General features: G+C 41.3%; 1 protein-coding gene across 1 annotated transcript in view; it reads right to left on the bottom strand.

Moving 5' to 3' along the window:
- Positions 1 to 21,380, bottom strand: part of clstn2a (calsyntenin 2a) — a 248,515-nt gene that overhangs the window by 109,628 nt on the left and 117,507 nt on the right. Inside the window, exon 2 of the mRNA XM_088348430.1 lies at positions 18,611 to 18,733. Within this exon, the coding sequence (XP_088204556.1) occupies positions 18,611 to 18,733 (123 nt within the window). The remainder of the gene's footprint in view (positions 1 to 18,610; positions 18,734 to 21,380) is intronic.

Below are 21,380 nucleotides of genomic sequence, written 5' to 3'. Positions count from 1 at the left end.
AGCACTCGCGTCTCTGGTTTGGAATCTTTTGTTATTGTGCGTTATCTTTTAAATGGGCTGCAAAAGGGCAGCCATGATCTTATTAACGAATAATCCTCCGAGGCCCTGTGCAACCTTTTTGCTACAATTGTGATACCTTTGTATGCTAGGAGGAACGAGATACAGTAGTTTTTGCTGATAATCTATTCCATAACCACTTTTATTAATTGAAACACTGCGAAATAGATTGGCTTGACTTCTTTTTAATAAGTCATAATGGTGAGCCAGACATACAGTGTCTAGCGAAAGTTCTAACCCCCACCCATCACACCAATAACTTTTTGCATATTGCCAAATTTCAGGCTTCAAACTTAAAGCTAAAAAACTGAAAACGTTTTTTAAAAAAAGAGACACATCGTGAAGTGAAACCTAATTAATTCCAACGTGTTATATTATATTTACAACAACGAGACTAAAAACGAGGTGTTAATATTGACACCCCTGTTCTCTCAGCTCAGCCAACAGAAGCCAGAAGTTCCCAAATGACTTTTGAATGATCCAATGTCCAACTAAATTACTAACGATGACCAAAAGAGTTCATTATGTTAAATGCACCTGCTCTGCGATGGACTCTTTGAAAGCAGACCCTGGAGAACAGATTAAGAAGACCAGAAGCACACTAGGCGGGTCTGGGATAAAGTTATTGAAACATTCAAAGCAGCAATGGGATATAAAAAGATTTCACAACATTTGAACGTCTCCCAGAGCACTGTGCTAGCAATAATATCAAAATAAAGAGAGCATAAAACCACTGCAAACCTACCGAGACATGGTTGGCCCTTTAAACTTTCGACCCATGCAAGGAAAAAACTACCAAGAGGAACTTATCGCATTGGATGACCTGAAGGCATACACAACTGAGGTGGGACATTCTTTGCATAAGAAAACTATTAGTCATGCTCTGCATAAATCTACCCTTGATGGAAGAGTGGCAATATTGGCATATTAGTCACACTGCACAACACCCTGAAAACACTATACCCACTGTCAAACATTGTGTTGGCAGCATCATGTTTTGGGGTTGCTTTTCTTCAGCAGATACTGGGAAGATCGTTAGAGTTGATGAATAGATAAAATAAGCCAAATACAAGGCGATTCTGGCATAAAAATAAATAAAGAGGTGTTAGAATGGCCAAGCTAAAGTCGCATTTTTGAAGGGGCGCCACTACTTTGCGGATTTTCAGTTTTCGCGGGTGGTCTTCGTCCCCATTAACCGCGATAACCGAGGGATTACTTTATATGTATTCTAGTGTAACATAATGTCAAAAAAGAAATGCAGATATCAGGTCTATTTTTGTTATGGCGTCGCTCGTGCTTGCTCCCCTGACTAGATTGCTCGAAAATCGGTCTTGTTTTCCAACTGTCCAACGTGTTGTTTGTCAGTAGAGTTTTAAAAGTGGCTGCGCACTTCAGGCTACAGCTAAGTCACGAGGCATTGAAGACATTTTCGGTCTTGTGACAGCGGCAGAAGCGCTGTATCGTGGGATCTGTAGTTTGAGGGTTATCAGCCTTTAATAAAGCTGGGCCATTTTTGTAGATGTATATAAAAGGATTTCACGGGCGAATATAATTGTATGCAGGATATCCCCCGCGGGCCGTGAGTTTGACACCTAGGATGTAAACGATTCCTCTAGATTGCTCCAATCGGCACCCGGCAAATAGAAGGCAGTTCTCAGATTGAGAGCTCAAGTACAGTAACCAAAGTGACGCAGAAATTTTATGATGAAAAAATCCGCCGAAGTAATAAACAAAATGTCACGACCAGCACACATGGTAGACCCAATCGCGTAACGTTTTTTCACAATTTTATTGAAAGAAAGAGGAAGGGCAGTGCTCGCGATCCAATGCTCACTGGACGTGGGAAGCAAGTCGTTCTCGCACTCGGATTGTGATCCGAATACGGAAGTGGATCTTCCGTAGCGAGCAATGGAGGTGTCAGAGACGGAAAAACAGGTCAGTAGCTGGGACAGGGAGAGCAAAAGCGTAGTCAGGGTCGGAAACGAGTCGTAAGCCAGGACGGGAGAGTCGGCGTACTCTGGATCAAAAATGGGTCGTAAGCCGGGACGGAAGGGCAGACGTGGTCGGGATCAGAAAAGGTCGTAGCCGGAGACAAACGGGAAAAAAAAAAGGGCCAGGCAGGAATCAAGGTCGAAAAAGGCTTGCCTTGTATAAACAGAGGTTTACAGACGGACTGACAACAGGGGATTGACAGGATTAAATAAGGACAGGGAACCAATCAGAGCCCGCAACGGTTGGCGCCAAATGAGCGGGCACATGTGATTCACATCGGTAATCATGATCCAAAAAGAAGGTTTGCAAAAATAAATATCCGTAACGAAATGTTTGAACATGAATCACAAGGGAACAGAGTGCGAATTGCAAAAATACAATTATGAAACTCTGGTGGGAAAAAGAAAAAAACCTCAAGCGTGTAAACCAACACAATCAAAGCTCCGTCATTATTCACTCGAGTGTATTTGTCGCACTCGTCTAACAGGCTCCTTTAGCTACGAGCATCACTTAGCCAGAGAAGTGAAATTCCCTCTTGAGAGCATCATCTCTGAGGTGAGTGCATCTCCCTGACATTTCATTTGGGCAAGTTTGAACGTAATTAACATTTAGAGGTAAAATGTTACAGCCTACCCCTGGTGGTTTCATCAATTCATTTTTTGTAACAATCCTATCTTGTAAGGTCTTTAAGATAGAGTAAATCTGATATAAAACAAGTGCCCAGTTACTTGTAAAAATGTTAACAAAGACCTTTGGCAAATATCACCTGGTAAATACAATTTTAACCAAGAATAAATGATGTAATCCTTTTTTTCATTGGAGCAATAAAAATTAAGCTACTAATAGCCAAGCTGTGTGTATTCAAAGACTGACTTAAAGGTCTAAAATTGCCTGAAGATGTCATAGTGTGGCAATTAATAAAAACTTCACACAGTTCTTCGGAACCAGAATGCATAAGGGAAAGCAAACAAAGTAAATGAAAATGTAATTATTTATTTAAGTATTATTTATCTTATTTTACTATAAAGTTTTGGAATTATAATTATTTTACCACTCTAGTAATAAGAAAAACTATACATAGTATTTATGTGATTATCATTTGTTTATAGGGTAAAACAATAAAAATAGTACATCACACGGGAAAAATAAATTCTTTTTCTATAAAGCTTTTACATCTAAAGGTTTGTTTGCCTGGAAAAAAGAGATTTAAAATACTGTTTTACTTAATTTACTATGATATTGTTTATGTCGCGGTTGTCGTGGCGCCCAATTGGCCCCGCCCGTGTGGCGTCAGCTGCGGCTCGTTGACAGATTGGCTTTCTGTCTAGTTAAGCTCAGTGCTCTCACTCTTCTTTTGTCAGTCCGTCAACTACCCTGAGCGACTTGCAGCTGTAAACGCAGGAAAAGGTGGCACTACAAAGTATTAACTCAATGGGGCTGAATAATTTTGCACACCCAGTTTTTTGTTTTTTGTTTATTAAAAAAAGTTTAAAATATCCAATAAAGTGTGTTCCACTTCATGATTGTGTCCCACTGATTGTTGATTCTTCACAAGAAATGACAGTTTTACATCTTTATGTTTGAAGTCTGAATTGTGGCAAAAGCTGTCACAGTCTTGTACCACGGACAGACTGAGGAGATATTTTCTTTCTCATGCCATGAGGCTCTTTAACTCCACCCGGCGGAGTAAAGGCCCACATTAAACCACCCCCCCCCCCCTCCACATTGCATATCACCGTATTTTTATTGCAGTGTGTATTCTGTGTAGCACTATCTAGATACTCTATATAACACGCTACATTGGGTATCAACACGTCACATTGGGTATTTGTGTATTGTATTCTTTTTTGCTTTATTATTGTTTTGTTCTCCAGCGCAGGGATGCTGCTGAAAGTGTGGATTTTCCTGCGGGGATGAATAATCTATCTATCTATCTATCTTGAGCATGGCAAAATGCAGAGAGTGGAGAAAATGATAAATGGATTTCATTATCTTCAAGTGAAGTGAAGCTTTTAATTTTTTTTTAAAAGAGGCTCCTAATTGACATTAAGAATTACCCATTCACACACACACTCACACACCGATAGCGGCAACAGCAACCTGCTTATCAGGGGCATAAAGGGTTCAGTGTCTTGCCCAAGGACACTGAACATTTAACTGTGTGATTTCCAAGCAGCACGGCAGCACAGTGGTTAGCGCGTCCACGGCACAGTTCCGAAGTCATGAGATCGAACCTTCCGGTGTGGAGTTTGCATGTTCTCCATCTATCTATCAAAGTTCAAGGGGGCCAAATTGTTTTGCGAGCCACTGTAACCGGTAAAAGCCTCCAGACTCTTTGATGTCTTTCATCGGTCTTTTTCTCCGACCCGGCCTTGCCCTTAGCTCACACAATGCGCTTTTGCTGAGAGATCCACAGCAAGTGAACAAAGGAACAAAGGACAAGAACAAACGAAGCAGACCAAGAGATGTTCTTCTTCCTTCTAAAACACACCCGGTCACTTCGGTAGTCTTGTTTTGACCTTTCGTGTGCTTTTACACGTCTTGTTTACATCCCCCATCTTTTCCTTTGCCTGGGGGTCTTTAACGCCTCGTGTCTTATTTCCGACAGATTTCACAGCTTTGCTTTGTGGGATATGACAGTCTAATTAGCGCCATCTGAAAAACTTGACAGGTGTTGCTGTGTGAACAAACAGGAAGAAGAAAACCCTAATTCATGCAACACTGGATTTGGCAAATGATAAATGTGAGCAGAAAATGAATGATCGCCGCTTCAGAGCTTGGCTGCTTTCCTTCGAAGCTTTGCAGGGATTGGTCGCCGTGTGCGATTCCGGTCGAATCGTGCCGCACTCGCCAATAGAAGCATCCAGCAGAGATGCTAATGGTGGACTACAAAAGGCGTGCTGCTTTCATAATGCAACCGCAGCATGTTACAATATGCCAATAGCAGCACGCAAGTGAAACAAGAAAAAGCCTGTGGGAAATCCTATTTGTCTTTAGGCGTTAATTTGACTTCAGACAGAATTTAATTCCTAATAGAAAAATTCGCCTGGCGCTACATTTCTGTTAAGCCGCAGAATGGCTGTGGACAAGCCCCAAAAACTGTCTTTTCAGAACTGAAACTACAGCCGTACCTCTCCATCCAAGCTTAATTCGTTCCAGGATCTCGCTAGTGCAATGAACACCTTTTCTTGATCTGAAATACTAACAAATCGGTCTGTTCCCGACCTCCCAAAAGCATCTCAGTTAACCCGAAATAGCCATAAAACACATCTTCCACTGTGGACCATAATATCTTACTAGAACGGTTGGAAAATGGATTGGTCTGTCAGGAACGTCCTCTTATGGTTCAGATCCTACCTCTCAAATAGGACGCACTGTGTTAAATATGGTGAAATGACATTTGAGCCCTTTAGTGTTACCTGTGGTGTTCTGCAGGGTTCAGTACTTGGCCCCCTCCTTTTCAGCATTTACATGCTTCCATTACGTGATATTATTTGCAGGTATAATATCAGTTTCCATTGCTACGCAGATGACACTGAACTATATCTTCCGATGGAGGAATCTGCCACACTAAACTGTGGAAATTTGGAGGCCTGCCTCACTGAGATAAAAGAATGGATGTCACTAAACTTCTTGTGCCTTAACTCTGAAAAGTCCGAATTGTTAGTTATTGGTCCATCTAAATGCCGTGACATTTTCTCAAAAGCTGCTCTGAACATTGACAAATATTATTATCACCCAGAGTGCCTAAGTCAAAGATTTAGGTGTCATATTTGACCCCGATCTGTCCTTTCAAACACACGTTGAGAATGTTACGAGAACAGCTTTCTTCCATCTTGGCAACATTGCTAAAATTTGCCCTATGCTCTCAGTCGGATGCGGGGATTATAATTCATGCGTTTGTTACCTCCCGTCTCGATTATTGTAATGCACTACTCTCCGGTTTCTCGAAGTCCAAAATCAAAAGCCTTCAGCTAGTACAAAATGCTGCAGCGAGGCTTTTGACTAAGGCAAGAAAGTTTGATCACATTACCCCTATTTTAGCTAACCTGCACTGGCTCCCTGTTAGCTTATGATGTGATTTCAAGGTTCTGTTGGTAGTATACAGAATCATGCAAGGACTTGCTCCCTCATATCTTTCAGATGTAATTTCCCCCTATATTCCGGTCAGGAGCCTTCGCTCTGAAAATGCTGGTCTACTAGTGATCCCAAGAGCCAAGAAGAGATCCTCAGGATTGAGAGCGTTCCCCATTCGGGCCCCGGTGCTTTGGAATGCTCTTCCACCTGAGATTCGATCTGCAACCTCAGTGGAATAGTTTAAATCTAAGCTTAAAACCCACTACTATCGTATAGCATGTGAATAACTTATATTTTATGTTAACAATATATGTTTATTATTTGCCCTCATGTAGGTTTTAGATCAGGGAATGTTGTAATAATAGTCTGTAGTTTGCAATAGTCTTTGATCTGTGCAGCCGTCTTTGTGATTAAGGGCTATACAAATAAACGTGACTTGACAATCTTCCTGATCACTTGTATGTAGATAGGCCACTTTATATGGTAAAGGCCTAATAAATCATTGGGTATGTTTACGTGCAGGCAAAAAGCCAAATGGAAACAGAATATTGCCCGTATTCTGACTTGACGCTGATTGGCTTAAATGAGGGAGCAAAACACACACTGGTGGAAAAGAACATTACAGCTCCAGGGTATATGTCGAAAGACTCGCCAACTTATAAATAAAGAAAAAAACGAGGCTTAGTTCAAAAAAGATGGTATATTTAGTAGATGTTATTCTTACTTTAATTAACAAGCTCCCAACCCCCCTCAACTGCACAAATGACAATCGGAGAAGTTACATCCAAGCAGTAAAATGTGTGAGCTTGCTGATGGGTTGGACATTTCAGGATAAGATTAGCATTTAATGAGCACGTTAAACTTAGTAACATGAGTCACTTGGAAAGCTGGCTATCCGCTGTTTAACAAGTACAAAATCTCAAACCAGAAAAACCTTAAACTTAAGTTTCAGTATGGTTTTCTATTGCGTCTTCCGAGGTTTATAACTTTATTCTTGTCATTGTTACCGATACGCTTCACCTGTGCCCACTCCTTTGGCGCCAACTGCCTCGGACTCTGATTGGCTCTCTGTCCCTATTTAAACCCACTCCTATCTGTCCCCTGTTGTCAGTCCGTCTGTGAACCTCAGGTAACACCAGGAAAGCCTTTTTCGCCCTTGACTCCCAGGTGTTTTTTGCTCTTGTCAGTTCCCCGGCTTCAACCCGTTTTTGATCCTGACCACGTCTACTCTCCTTTCCTGAGTTAAGACTCGCTTCCGGCTCCGACCACGATTTTGCTCTCCTGTCCCGGCTACTGACCAGTTTTTCCGTTCCCGACACCGCCATCGCTCGACACGGAAGATCCACTTCCGTGTTCAGAACGACCTGCTTCCCGCATAGAAGATCACATAGGATTCCAAGGTGTTTCATTATTTTGACTAGTATGGTTCACTGCTGTAAGTTACTTAGATTTTTATGCACCGTTTACATCATTATCATAATTGGCCAATGATGTTGCAGTTCTTTGTTTTCCACACCCTTTAGTGCTGATCTGCATTTTGTGACTTAAAATATTTCATAAAAAGAAATGGCCCATCTGAGAACCTTTAGAACAGTTCTTTCTTGTCCTCCATTCAATCCATTCATGTCTTTTCTCCTTATTTTGATGGTCTAAAAATGTCATGATTACCGATGTGCTTCACCTGTGCCAGCTCATTTGGCGCCAACCACCACGGGTTCTGATTGGCTCCCTGTCACTATTTGAACCGAGTCCTGCCAATCCCTTGTTGTCAGTCCGTCTGCGAATCTCCGTGTAAACTAGGCTTTTTCGGCCCTAACTCCTGCCTGTCCCATTTTTTGCTCCAGTTTGTCTCCAGCTACGACCGGTTTGGATCTTAACCACGTCTGCTCTCCCATCCCGGCTTACGACCCCTTTTTGTTCCAGACTACGTCTACTGTTTTGGCTTACGATTCGTTTCCGACCCCAATCACATCTTGCTCTTCCAGTCCCAGCTACAGACCAGTTTTCCGCCCCTGACACCGCCATCGCTCGCTACGGAAGATCCACTTCTATGCACGGATCACAATCAGAGTACCAGAGCGACTTGCTTCCCGCGTCCAGCAAACACCGGGTCGCAGCCCTTCCTCTTTTCTTCAATAAAACTTGTGAGAAACGTAACGCAATTGGGTCCTGTTTCCGTTCTGGTCCTGACAAAAAAAAAAAACTTATCAGAGGGTCACATGGCTTTTTAATCAACCGCCATATTGAATTACAAGCGGCAATGGAAAAAGACGCAAAAACAAATCGATTTGTTTCTTTCACATATTTAGAGAGCAGATGTGAAGAAAAGTTGAGGATAGTTAACAACATAGACCTGTATTTTATGAAAAAATTTACAAATGATCAAATCCAGGCAATTTACCTGTAATTTTAAACGTGGACATCGCGAACTTTGATTCACCGACCATAATTGTACACTTTCAACAAGCTTCAATCCTATAAAAGCCTCAACACATATAACCAGCTTGTTAGTAGCTGGGTGAGAGAAGGAAAATCATCTGAAAACAACAGTCATCATTTAGTTCATGGACGAGTTAAGAGTTTACGATGTCCCGGTATGAAATAACCGGTGAAACATCGAGCTCGGGTGACAAATTGTGTTTTTTCCTAAAATACACTGCTTTGAAGTGAGCTGGAGGCACTGTGATAAAAAGCGGTCTCTCGTTCGCTCCCCTGCAGGTAACCATAAACAATTCTCTTTGTCATTTTTGTATACAGGTTGTTGTTACAAGTGTTGGGTTGAACCTGACATTAACTTCGTTGCTATTGTTACTATAATTATATCATAACTGTTATTATTGCTATTGTTATTATCATTGGTGTCACAATGATATTTAGTGACTAGTAGCATTATAACGTTAATAGATGGTACTACGATGATTAGTATAAAATATGTGACTATTGCTATTATCATAATTATTGATATCTAAACTATGTAATATGTAGATCCGTGAGGTTTTCTTATATTTAGACACAAGAGGAGAAGAGGATCTGTAAAATGTAATTAATAGGGAAGGTGAAGGGGTAGGGAAAATAAGCGTCCTACTACCCCTTTTTCAAACATGTTAACATCATTTTGTTGTTGAGTCATTGGTTTTGTCCTGTTTTTATTTTATAATGTTCGAAATAAAGTTTTCATTCATTCATTCATTGCTCACATTGGCTATTTTTGAATATTTTTTTCCTGGCTTCCATTTCTATTTCTATTTCTATTTCTATTCCAATCATTTTTAGCAGGTTTCAGTTGCTTGTGTAAAATTACCCGCCGGGTAAAATAGCAAAACAATTGAGTGTGAATTTGAAGGTAATAAGAGGGGAAAGTCACAAGCGCTCTTACCAGGAGCAGCACCAGACGTTATTAAATAATACATAAGACGTAGCGTCGAAACAAATGAAAGTAATCAATTATTGAAAGGAATACAGCGGCGCCATTATCGCAAATGTTATATCGACAAAAAAGTCCGGCTTCCTGCCCTTTACTAGCAACCTCCCATTATCGCTAAAACGTGCCCTCTTCTATCAGCGAGAGCAAATTCACCCCTGCCGTGCGGAATTTTTGCCCATCGATTGCTACTCGTGCATAGTCCTTCGACTTTTTGGGAACTATTGCGAGTTCTTCTTTTTCTATTGTTGTCTGTAAACGCAATCGATAAGCAGTACTTGGGAGTTCTCTGTCCATGTTCTAGTAAATGCACAATCAGACACTCTTTGCTGGCAACGAAGAATCCAACACAGGACTTTTAAAAACAAATCAAAAGTACACTTAAAAAAGTAGATTTGTCTTGACCGAGAAGTGTCCATAAAAGTCAAGCTTTTTATGAAATGAAAAATGAAATGAAATGAATTTACATAGCGCTTTTTAAGTCAATGACTTCCCAAAGCGCTTTACAGTGTGCTTCACATTTCCCAATAGCGGCCTTGCAGCCATGTAAGGCGCTAACCTGCTTATTGGGGGTATTAGGGGTTCAGTGTCTTACCCAAGGACACTTCGGCATGTAACACGGACGAGTCGGGATTTGAACTGGGATCCCTTGATCCCAAGACAAGCGCTCTACCTCCTGAGCTACTGCCGCCCCTTAAAAAAAAAGCTTATGACAACAGATTTACTGTCAAAGTTGCCATAGTGCCCAATTGGGCCCGTCCGTGTGGCGCCAGATGCGACTCGTTGACAGATTGGCTTCCCTTCTATTCAAGTTGACCAGTGCTCTCACTCACCTTTTGTCAGTCCGTCAACGAACCTCTGCCCTGCAAGACGTGGCTTTTGACTCCGTCCGGTTTCCTGCCTGTGTTTCCTGTCCAGTATCGTTCCCGTCTATTTTTGTCCTGTTTATTGTTGATCTCCAGCTTTGTTCTCGTTTAGTTTGTCCTATTTAATTTTGATATCCTGTTTTGATATCAATCCTGTCTGTCCCATCCTGTCCTGTCCGGTATCGACTCCATCTATCCGATATCTGCTCGGGTAATTGGTATCGATCTCTTCGGCCTCTGGCTTCCTGTCATTCCACGCTGCTGCCTAATGTGCATGACTGCCCCATTTTCCCGTAAAATAAAAGGCTTGTGTGAGAAACGTCACACATTTGGGTTCTCCTCAGGTTCCAGTTCAGGAATCCGCCTAAAACATTTTTGCTTCATTGGACGCTGCTTCCTGTAATCCTTTTGTTTCGCCACATTATTTCTGTTTACAAATAAACAGACTCGTAAAATTACTCCCAATACGGTAGTGCGCCCCTTTCGATAGACCCCTTTTCCATTATAAGGGTCTGTTTATGCTGGGGGTTTTTTTTTCATACACAAAGCGCAAAGTTGAATGAATGAATGAATGAATAAATGAAAACTTTTTTTCGAACATAATAAAATAAAAACAGGACAAAAACAATGACTCAACAACAAAAATAATGTTAACATAACATGTTCGAAAAGGGGGAGTAAGAAGCAGACGGTTATTTTCCCTACCCCTTCATCGTTCCTATTTATTAAATTTTATAGATAGCTCCACTTTTGTGTCTAAATATAACAAAATCTCACGGATATACATATTACATAGGTCAGATATCAATAATTCTAATAATCACAATAGTCACATATTTTATACACTAATCATCGTAGTACCCATCTATTAACATTATAATGCTACTAGTCACTAAATATCATTGTGACACCAATAGCAATAATAACAGTTATGATATAATAATAGTAACAATACAAACAAGGTTAACTATAATTGTAAACGCAGTATTTTCAATCTCTAGTATCACTCATACCCCATTTTCTTCATCTATTCTGCTGGTAATGTTTTTTTGTATTTAAATTTGAGCACGCGAATATTTGGGCAATGTTTGATCTCGTCTTGTAAATTATTCCAAAGTTTGACTCCACACACAGACACACACATACTTTTCCTGGTGGTTCTCACCTTTGGGATTTTGAATTTACTACAGGCCCTTACGTTATAAGTTCCCTCTTTCCGAGTGAATACTTTTTGGATGTTTTCCGGCACTATGTTTTTGTTGACCTTAAATAGCAGTTGTGAAGTGGAAAATTGTACTAAATCATCCAATTTTAATAATTTGGACTGTGTGTCACAATCACCTGGATCTGGAACACCTGTGCTCAGGATTTGGCGCCAACAGCCGGGACAGCTGATAGGCGCACCCTGTCCATTTAAATCCTCAGCTTTCGGAAACAAGCTGTCTGATAGTACTATGCTACCTGTTGCCATCTGCTCAAAAAGCCCGTACCTCCGACTCTTTGCCTGCCTCCTGTTTTCTTCTACTTGATCTCCGTTGCCGACCCGTTTCCAAATTTGCCTACGACCTGCCCTGCCCGTCTGATTCCTGATCTACATTTCCGAACACGACGACGCCCTTCTTCTCCAGCCCCGACCAACAACACGACGATTACGCCTGTCCGCGACCATTCCCGCCAAGCCTTCGCCCGCCTGTCAAGCTTCGTCAATCTGTCAAACAACGGATCGAAGAATCACGCCTTGTCATTCCTTCCTTCCAATAAAAACCAAGAAACGAGTGCAAGGGATCTCAGTTTTCCTTCTGTCCCGCTTGACACTGTGGGAATAAAATATTAGTATGATCCCGATGTCCTACCCTGTGTATAGTTCTAATTGCATGTTTTTTTGGAGGATAAAAAGGGGCTGTAGTGAACTTTTGTAATTATTGCTCCAGACTTCTGCACAATATGTTAAGCATGGCAGAACTAGAGAGCAATATAATAAATACAATGCATTATAGTTTGAAAGAAATTTGGCTTTATTACTTATTGAAATGCTTTTAGATACCTTAGCCGCACCTGTATATAAGCCGCATGCGCCCACATTTAAACATGTAACACAAACACAAAATTAACCCAAACTCGACTTCAAGTCCCACAATTGAAACTAAATGTCCTTTGTTAAAGTCCATAGTCTAAAAATCTCAGCCGGCAAAATGAACGGAAAATGATACCAGTACTTAAGGTTTGATGCAGACCTGCAGAGTCCAGGTCCCATTGAAAGTAATCCAAGGAAAAAAGTGTATATTTCCAAAGGTAAGGGTGGGAAAAATATATCAGATGAACACATTTACTAACGCAACTCCTTTTTTTTTTAAACCAACTTTTTACCCCCTCTTCTCACCCTGTCTGTCCCTCACCTTTAGCGGTCCCCACTTAAACTCGGCACCCCGCGTTTGTTCCGCCCCTCATTTTTCGTTCACCCGTATCAGAATAAGTGTCTAAAATAAATACAAATAAATACTTTACAAAAATGTACAGTTGCAAATGCATATTATACATGGGTTACACATATTTACAAAGAAAGACGGTACACCGGGAGAGTTTTCAAAGCTTTAATAATAATACTATAGCTTCGACAGGGCAGTTAATGGTAGCAACACTCGAGCTCCGCTAGCGGCCGTTAGAAAAATTATATAAATTGGCCGCATCACTGAATAAGCCGCAGTGTTGAAAGTTAGGGAAAAAAGTAGCGGCTTATACAGTGGAACCTCGGTTCTCGACCATAATCCGTTCCAGAAGCCTGTTCGAAAACCGATTTGTTCAATCACCGAAATCGTTTTTCCCATTAAAAGTAATGTAAATTCGTTTTAAACCGTTCCAACACCCTGAATGTTTACCATGAACGTAAATATGAAGCTAACCCAGGCTAATCGTACGTTCGCGTTAGCGTAATCTTCTGTACGAAAGATTACGCTAACATGAACATGTAAAAATAAAAAAAAGGATTATGAATAGGATTTCTTACCTTTGTGGTGGACGGTGGGGAGAGAAAAATCAGAGTTTTTCAACCTCTTCCAAAACTTGCGACAGTTGCTTGCTTATAGCGCTAACTTCCTTAGCCGTATCCCTCGATTTCACAGCCTCCTTATTCTTTACTATCGTACTGATAGATTTAGCCATGCTGTATTCACTAGCAAGATCGGAAATTCGTACACCTCTTTCATATTTAGCTATTATGTCTTTCTTAAAGGCAATAGTTTTACGAACAACTTGTCTTTTTTCACCTGTCCTGCTTGCACCGACCTTCTTCGGAGGCATAATTAGGGGCTAAAACACCCGTACCCCGCTTAGCATCGCACCCTAGCGTACCGGCGTTCGAACTCCGATTTTTTGACCGAAAAGCGAAGCAAGAATTTCTCAAAATTTTAGGTCGAACACCGATTTGTCCGAACTGAGAGGCGTTCGAAAACCGAGGTTCCACTGTAGTCCGGAATTTACGGTAATTAGCTTTTTAGCCAAGGCCATACTCCATGCATGGCCATTCTCATCCATGCTTTTGTTTTTGTTGATGAAACTCAAACAATTCCTTAATTCATCTATCTATTCTCCCTCTTCGGCATGATCTTATTTCTCTTTGGCTCCTTCCGTTCCATTACCCGACTCTCCAGAGGAAAAACCGAGCGCGTAACGGCGGGCTATTCTGGTACCATGATGAATGGTTAAAATCTATAGCCGTTGACTGCAGCTCTCAGATAAAGGATGAGGGAAAAGGAAAGCGACTATTTGCTTGGCGGTAACCTCGGGTTCGCCGCAACCATCCCTCATACTAATTTGATTGAGAAAGCTTGCTCGGAGCGCGCCATTCCATCCCTGGAAAGGGATAGCGGGCCGGGTTGGCTCGTAATTTATCCCCGCGCACCGCGCTTAAGGTGAAGTCGCTGCGGGGAGCTTCAATGAAATGTGATGCCGCAGGGGAGGGAGAGACAAGACATGAGTCAAAAAGCAATGAGAAGAAATATCGGGCCGCAAAGGTGAAGGGAACGGGGGGGCGGGAGAGGGAGTGTCTGCGGGGTTCCCTTGAGGGGGCACCGAGAGGAGAAAAAGGTTGGAGCGACTGAAAACGGAAACGGCTAACGCGGTTGTCGGAGGCAGGGACGCAATTAATGAGCGGAGGCCGAGACGGGCCACGCCTCTGCAGTAAAACCAAAGCAGGATTGATCTTACCTTCTTAAGTGTTCAAGCGTTGACCCGAGAGCACTTCTTCAGCGACAGTTTAAACAAATGTACGGGTTTTTATCACTAGTGGTGACACAACTTCTTGTTACTCGTTAGTCTTAAACCAGGGGATGGGAAAACTACAGCCTGTGGGCCACATATGGCTCATCAGGCCTTTCCATCTGGTCCACAACTATGGCAATTATCTAATGCTTTCCCAAACCCTGGCACCCAAAATAAAAACATTAAAATAAAAAGAATAGAATAGAATAGACCTTTATTGTCATTGTTACAAAATGAGTTGAACATATTGTGACAACGAAATTGGACGTGGCACTCCAGTTTCACATTTTACAGTGAGGATAAAAGAAAACAAAGAAGATAAAGGAACAAAGAAGATGTTTGTATTGTCCTCGTTGCAGGCTTTGTTTTCCTCCGGTGGGGGGTGTATGAGGGGGGTGAGGGACAGACAGAGATGGCCGGATCCAACTAGATGGTGTATATTACTGTACATACATTCCAGTGTTTTTTCCCCTGGTTGCTCAGTCCACCTATTGAATGAATTTGGGAAGTACAATCCTTAAGCATGCCTGATTAAAGTCGCCGGCGACAACAAAAGCTCCGTCGGGGTATGCAAACTTCTGTTTATTGATAGCAGCGGGCAGGAGATTTAGCACTATGCTAACGTTAACATCCGGGGGAACGTAAACAGCAAGATCGTACATAGTAAGAACATCTTACGTGTAAATACAGTAAATCCTTTGTTATATCATGATTTACTTTCTGTGGTATCACTACAAATTTTCATCGTGCATTGTAGTCTGTAAAGCGCTTTGGGAAGTCATTGACTTGAAAAGCGCTATATAAAATGCAGATCATTTCATTTCATGTAGTCTGCATTCCGATTGGCTAACAATTACTCCTGCCCTTCACCCACGCTTCGTTGATTTCTTTGACATTCAGAGTACCAAGCAGAAATCATATCGTGTCAACACCATCACAATGCCTTGGTTTAATTCAGGTATATCCAAAGTCGAGCCAGGGGGCCAGTTATGGCAGTGATCAAGTTTTTACTGGCCCACGACCGCTGTCATAAAATTGATATGTGGTAATATATTGAGAAGGTAAGGTATATTTTTTAGACCCGCGAAGCTCTGAACCGGCAAAAGTGGAACCGCGAACTAGCGAGGTTCCACTGTACATCATTTTAGAATTGTATACAAAATTATTAGCCTTTTGCACTAATCAGTAACAAAAAAACAACTCTAGACTTCAAAAAGATTGGTGAGCCCTGTTTTAAATCAATAGTGTTAAAGTGCCTCCTACTATAGAGCATTCAGTAGTGGGGTAAATGGGACCAGTAAAGCAACCATTCTTCGAATGCGCTGAATTGCCTTGCTAGAGGGGGAATTGGACACACGAGTACATCAACCTGGAGCCGATATCGACTAAGTGCCCCACTTCCCATAAACATTTACACAAAGGCTCATTTTAAAATACTGATTGACAAAAAAGAAACACAACGTCCGGGAAAAAAAGAGAAGAAGCATAACGACTTTAAGACCGATCCATGAAAAGAACAGCACCAGCCTTTTGTTTCGCTATATTGTTTAAAAGGGATAAATGGGGAAGGAGTGTCGGCATTTTTTCTTGTGTTTCCTCGGTTGCTGATCGTTTCTTTCATTTAACGGAAGAATTACGGCCAGCCTGCGCCTTTTGCACAGCACAGCTCCTCTGGGGCAATCGCTCCCCAGGTTTGACCTTTAGCCGTTAAGCTAACAAAGTGTTAATCACGGAGGCCAAGGCGGAATATAAATAATCATAATCAGTGCTTTTTGTCACCCTTTAAATCTTGTTGGCTTCCATTTAGTCAGCGAGTTAAGCTGTCTTTGCTAATGCTACAGTACGTGGCTAAGGTTTTACTTTATTAGCGTGGTAAAACCAGTAAGGCGAATTTCATAAGCGTCTCCGCACTCGTCAAGGTCACCCGTGTTTACCGAGCGGATCAGACGTACTTTGTAGCATCACGTCACTGATGTTTTCGAGAAAAAGGAGAGAAATCCATTTTGCGGCGTTGTCAGCGTCTAGATTAATAGAAACCATTTGGCCGTAATGAGCAGTTAAGTGCTGGCTGCCAGAAAGGTTCTTTGTTTGCCCCGGAGTCTGGAGAATAATTTATCTAATTATAACGGTGCTCTCGGTCTCATTTTCGTCAATGTCTGCCTGCAATCATCGCATGGTTACCTCTTACGAGACAAAACAATCGACATCTGAAAGCGCCGACTGCATATGAGCTTTATGATGATGTTCTGCTGCCATCGTTGCATGTTAATTCGTTCCGTGGCACATTTGAGGTCCATTGAGCCGTCAGGCGAAAATACGGAACAAATAGCACAGTTTATATCCAACCTTTTTTAGCCTTGTAGAGCAGTGTCTTTCAACCTTTTTTCAGCCAGGTCATGGTTTTTATTCTGGAAAATATTTGAGGCACACCACTGTGTCAGATTCAAATAATGATTGACACATGGGTTAGCCAATGAAATTCTGAATAAATTGAGATGAAGATGTCCCTGTTGCATTCAAATGAGACCCTGAAACAAGTGTGCATAACAATACTGGTGATTCATTTTTACGCACAATCACTGATTGACTTCTGGAAAGAGAATTTAAACATTTAAAACTCTTTCACCATGTCTAAAACTTGGCCAAAGTGAAATACACATATGCAAAGATTTAAGTGTTGAAAACTCTTCATCTCCAAATGGTAACTTTTGGAAATGCCTAAATCTACCCTTGGAAAAAAGTGTAAAATACGATATTTAATTTTTCGGATCGTGATCAAATTTGACAAGGTACTAGGTAAGGCTTCAAATTACTGTCCCACCTGTTTTCCAGCTAAGATTCCCATGCTACACTAAATTGCTGGCATTTAATTGCGAAAAAAATTCAGGCGAGAAAAAAATCTCTGTGTGTTCTAACTCAGATTACTCATTGATAGTAGCACTTGCAGAGATTATTTCAGTTTGGAACAAAATTTTAGAGTCTCACCTTTCAAAAGTGACCAAAAGCGTCCATATTCTCTAAATGGTTAAACTAAAAGCAATTAGTTTACATTTGGGATTTTAGGTGAGTTTTGCAGGAGCAATAACTGGATAAGAAAGACCGCTATTGACGCACATGATGCGGAGGGGGTAAACCAGTGTATGCTGTTGGGCCACTCTACTGATGAAGGGTTGCATGGCGCAGCAAATTACCCCTTTATATGCTTTCAAGTTGAAGTTTGTTGTCAGGTTAGGGAGACGAAAAGGGAATGAATGTTTGGTGAATGTAAGTGTGTTTGACTCAAGCCATCTCCCACGAGGGGGAATATGGCTTTGCTATATAGATAGAAAGTTTATCAGACTTTCAATGTGGTATTTTTAATGATTCCCAAATGTTTTGTACTTCCCTGTACACAAATTATTTAAATGTCCAAAAATCCAATGTGGGCAGCACGGCGGCGCAGTGGTTAGCGCTTGTGCGGCACAGTTCATGTCATGGGAACCTGTCGTGGGTTCAAATCCAGCTCCAGACTTCCTGTGCAGAGTTTGTATGTTCTCCCCGTGCTTGCGTGGGTTTCCTCCGGGCACTCCGGTTTCCTCCCACGTTCCAAAAACGTGCATTTTAGGTGAATTGGCCGGTCCAAATTGTCCCTAGGTGTGAATGAGCGAATGAGTTGTCTGTCCCTGTGTGCCCTGCGATTGGCTGGCAACCAGTTCAGGGTGTCCCCTGCCCACTGCCCGGAGATGGCTGGGATGGGCTCCAGCCCCCCCGCGACCCTAATGAGGATAAGCGGTACGGCTAACGAGATGAGATGAGATAATCCAATTTGTTTTCCCGCAGTAATCTTCAAATTCCATTTAAGAACAGTACAGATTTCAAGTCGTCGTATTCAACCTTAGTTTTCAGAAATTATTTTTTTTATTTTTTTTGACTATATATTTGCATGGGTGTGTGTTGGTACCTGCATAAGGGACAGGCGCATCCTTGTCAAGAGCCACCAGCGGAGGGTCCAGCAGCACAGTGCCCATGTTTTCTGTGATCACCCCATGATAAGAAGCTTCAATCCACGGTTTGTGCTTGTTGACTGCGGGTAAGAAAAAAAGGAGAGACAGGCTGATATTAATCTTTTCGTTTCCTGTTTAACGTTTTAGTCGAATGCACATTTCAATTTAAAGCAAGCGTAGCAAGGATTGTTTTTGTAATTCACATGTTTCTCCCCGCTGCACATCGTGTGAGATAGACATACTGTGTCAATTCAGGCAATGTAGGAAAGGGGAGGAAAATATAGGAGGAGCGAGAAAAAAGGATCAATTTGCAGTAGTTTCCTCTTTGTAATACCAGTGAAATTATACATATATATACAGTATATATAATGTATTGCCCATGTTTTCATAAGTTTCTTAAATATGATAAACATGATGAACAAAACCCAATGTCCTATTTTTTCATGCAAAAATGCAACATTGACTAGCTTCTGGAATAAAAGGAGAAATATAACACCAATTTGTATGGAATAGATATTCATTCATTTGTTCATTCATCTACCAAGCCGCTTATCTTCACTAGGGTAAGGGGGTGGACAGATATTGGTAAAAAAATACATAATTTATCATAAATACTCATGAATACATGAATAAAATGAAATCAGTTATTGATTAGGTAACAAAAAAATGGTGTATACTTGTTTAGTAAATGAGAAAAATATTCTTTAAAACGAGAAAAAATAGCTGACATGGAAATTTATCTTTTTCATTATGTTCCATAAGTTGCAGTTTCTTTTCATAATTTGGCCAGAGATGCAATTGATACTCTGGTGCGACTTATATATGTTTTTTCCTTCCTAATGATGCATTTTTGGGCTGGAGCAACCAATAATCTAGAGCAGGGGTCGGGAACCTATGGCTCGCGAGCCATATATGGCTCTTTCTATGAGTATCTGTGGCTCAGAGACCAATTTGATTGCATGCAAAATTTCTCAATCTTGTTCAAAACCCAAGTTGTCTATCCTATTCAGGTACACGTAAAGCCAAACAAAAGCTAAATTTTAAGGTGACACTTCGCAGTATATATAGGGCACGTTTTTCACTACAATTTACAGTCAAGGTGTCACACAAAAAAAGGGGGAAAAAAACTCGTTTTGGCTGTACAACGCTAAAGAATCCTTTATTTAAAAGTTCACTAAATAATCTGTGTTCAGTGTTCAGATACTTTATGATGAATCCACAGAACTGTAAATACGCCAAAACACCGGAAGAGAACTTAGTCATTTGATTGGGTGAGTGGGAGGGATGGGTGGAGCTATGCAAAAAGTACAAGCATTCCCTCCCATCTCTCGCCAAAGGTAAGCACATAAGGCTCCCTATTCTCAGAATGTTGTGACGTTTTTACAAAATAAATGCTTGCATCTGGTTTTGAAACCAATATGTATGAAAAAAAAGGTCAAAAGGAGTTTAACCGATCTTGAGTAATTGCAAGAAAGAGACAAGTTTAAAGTGGTCTGTTTGTTGAATTTGGGACAGGGGCTCTGGCATTATTCTCTTTTCATAATTTTTATCAAATCATCAAAAATAAATGTGCTGAAGACTAAGCTTTTGTCTGGGGCGCCGGTTTAGCAATTTAGTAAATTTGTCTCATAATTTATGGTGTGGCTCTTTCCCAAAATAAAATTAATATTTTTTGCTTTTATGGCTCTTTGAGTCAAAAAGGTTCCCGACCCCCGATTCAGAGCAATAAATAGTCCGGAAAACATGGTAATATATATTTGCAAAGATCACAAAAAAACACCCAAATGATCTCATGCAATCGTCCATATTAGTCAATTTCGTGTATTTTAAGTGTTACTGTACTGATTTTAACGTAAGCAAAAAGATAAAAATATAGAAACAGAGAATAGAAATTGTCTCATTTCATTCTGAATCTTATTATTACAATTCATATGTAACATTGCTGTGCTAAGCGTATGAGCATTTGTGTCAGACCCAGAACAGGACCCAGATGCTTAACGTTTTCACACAAGCTTTATTTTACAGGAATGGGGCAGTCATGCGCGTGAAAACAAATACCCGCGAATCGGCGATCACTTAGCGGAAGAAGTAAGACATAAGTCCGGCGTGGAAAAACAGGAAGCCAGAGGCCGGAGATCGATACCGGATTCACGAGCAGATACCGGACAGACGGGGTCAATACTGGACAGGATGGGACAGCCAGGATCGATACCAGATACTGGAGTCAGATATCGGACAGAACGAGACAGACGGTGTTGATACTGGAGAATGGAGTCAGATATCAGACAGGCGGAATCGATACGGATACCGGAGGGTGGAGTCTGATATCAGACAGGATGAGAGAGGCTGAATCGATACTGGATACCGGAGACTGTAGCAAGATATCAGACAGGACGAGACAGACGGGATCAATACCAGACACTGGAGTCAGATATCAAACAGGACGAGATAGACGGGATTGATACCAGACACTGGAGACTGGAGTCAGATATCAAACAGGATGAGCTAGACTAGGTTGATACCAGACACTGGGACTGAAGTCAGATATCAAACAGGATGAGATAGACGGGATCGATACCAGACACTGGAGACTGGAGTCACATATCAAACAGGACGAGATAGACGGGATCGATACCGGACAGGATACACAAGCAGGATACCGGACAGAGTCAAAACACACGTCTTGCGGGTGCAGAGGTTCGTTGACGGACTGACAAGGGGTGAGTT

Source organism: Urocampus carinirostris, chromosome 1 (assembly GCF_059441175.1).
Source record: "Urocampus carinirostris isolate Australia breed hairy pipefish chromosome 1, RoL_Ucar_1.0, whole genome shotgun sequence".
Lineage (NCBI taxonomy): Eukaryota > Metazoa > Chordata > Actinopteri > Syngnathiformes > Syngnathidae > Urocampus > Urocampus carinirostris.
The sequence above is the reverse complement of the archived record's forward strand: the minus strand, read 5'-3'. Positions and strand labels throughout refer to the sequence as shown.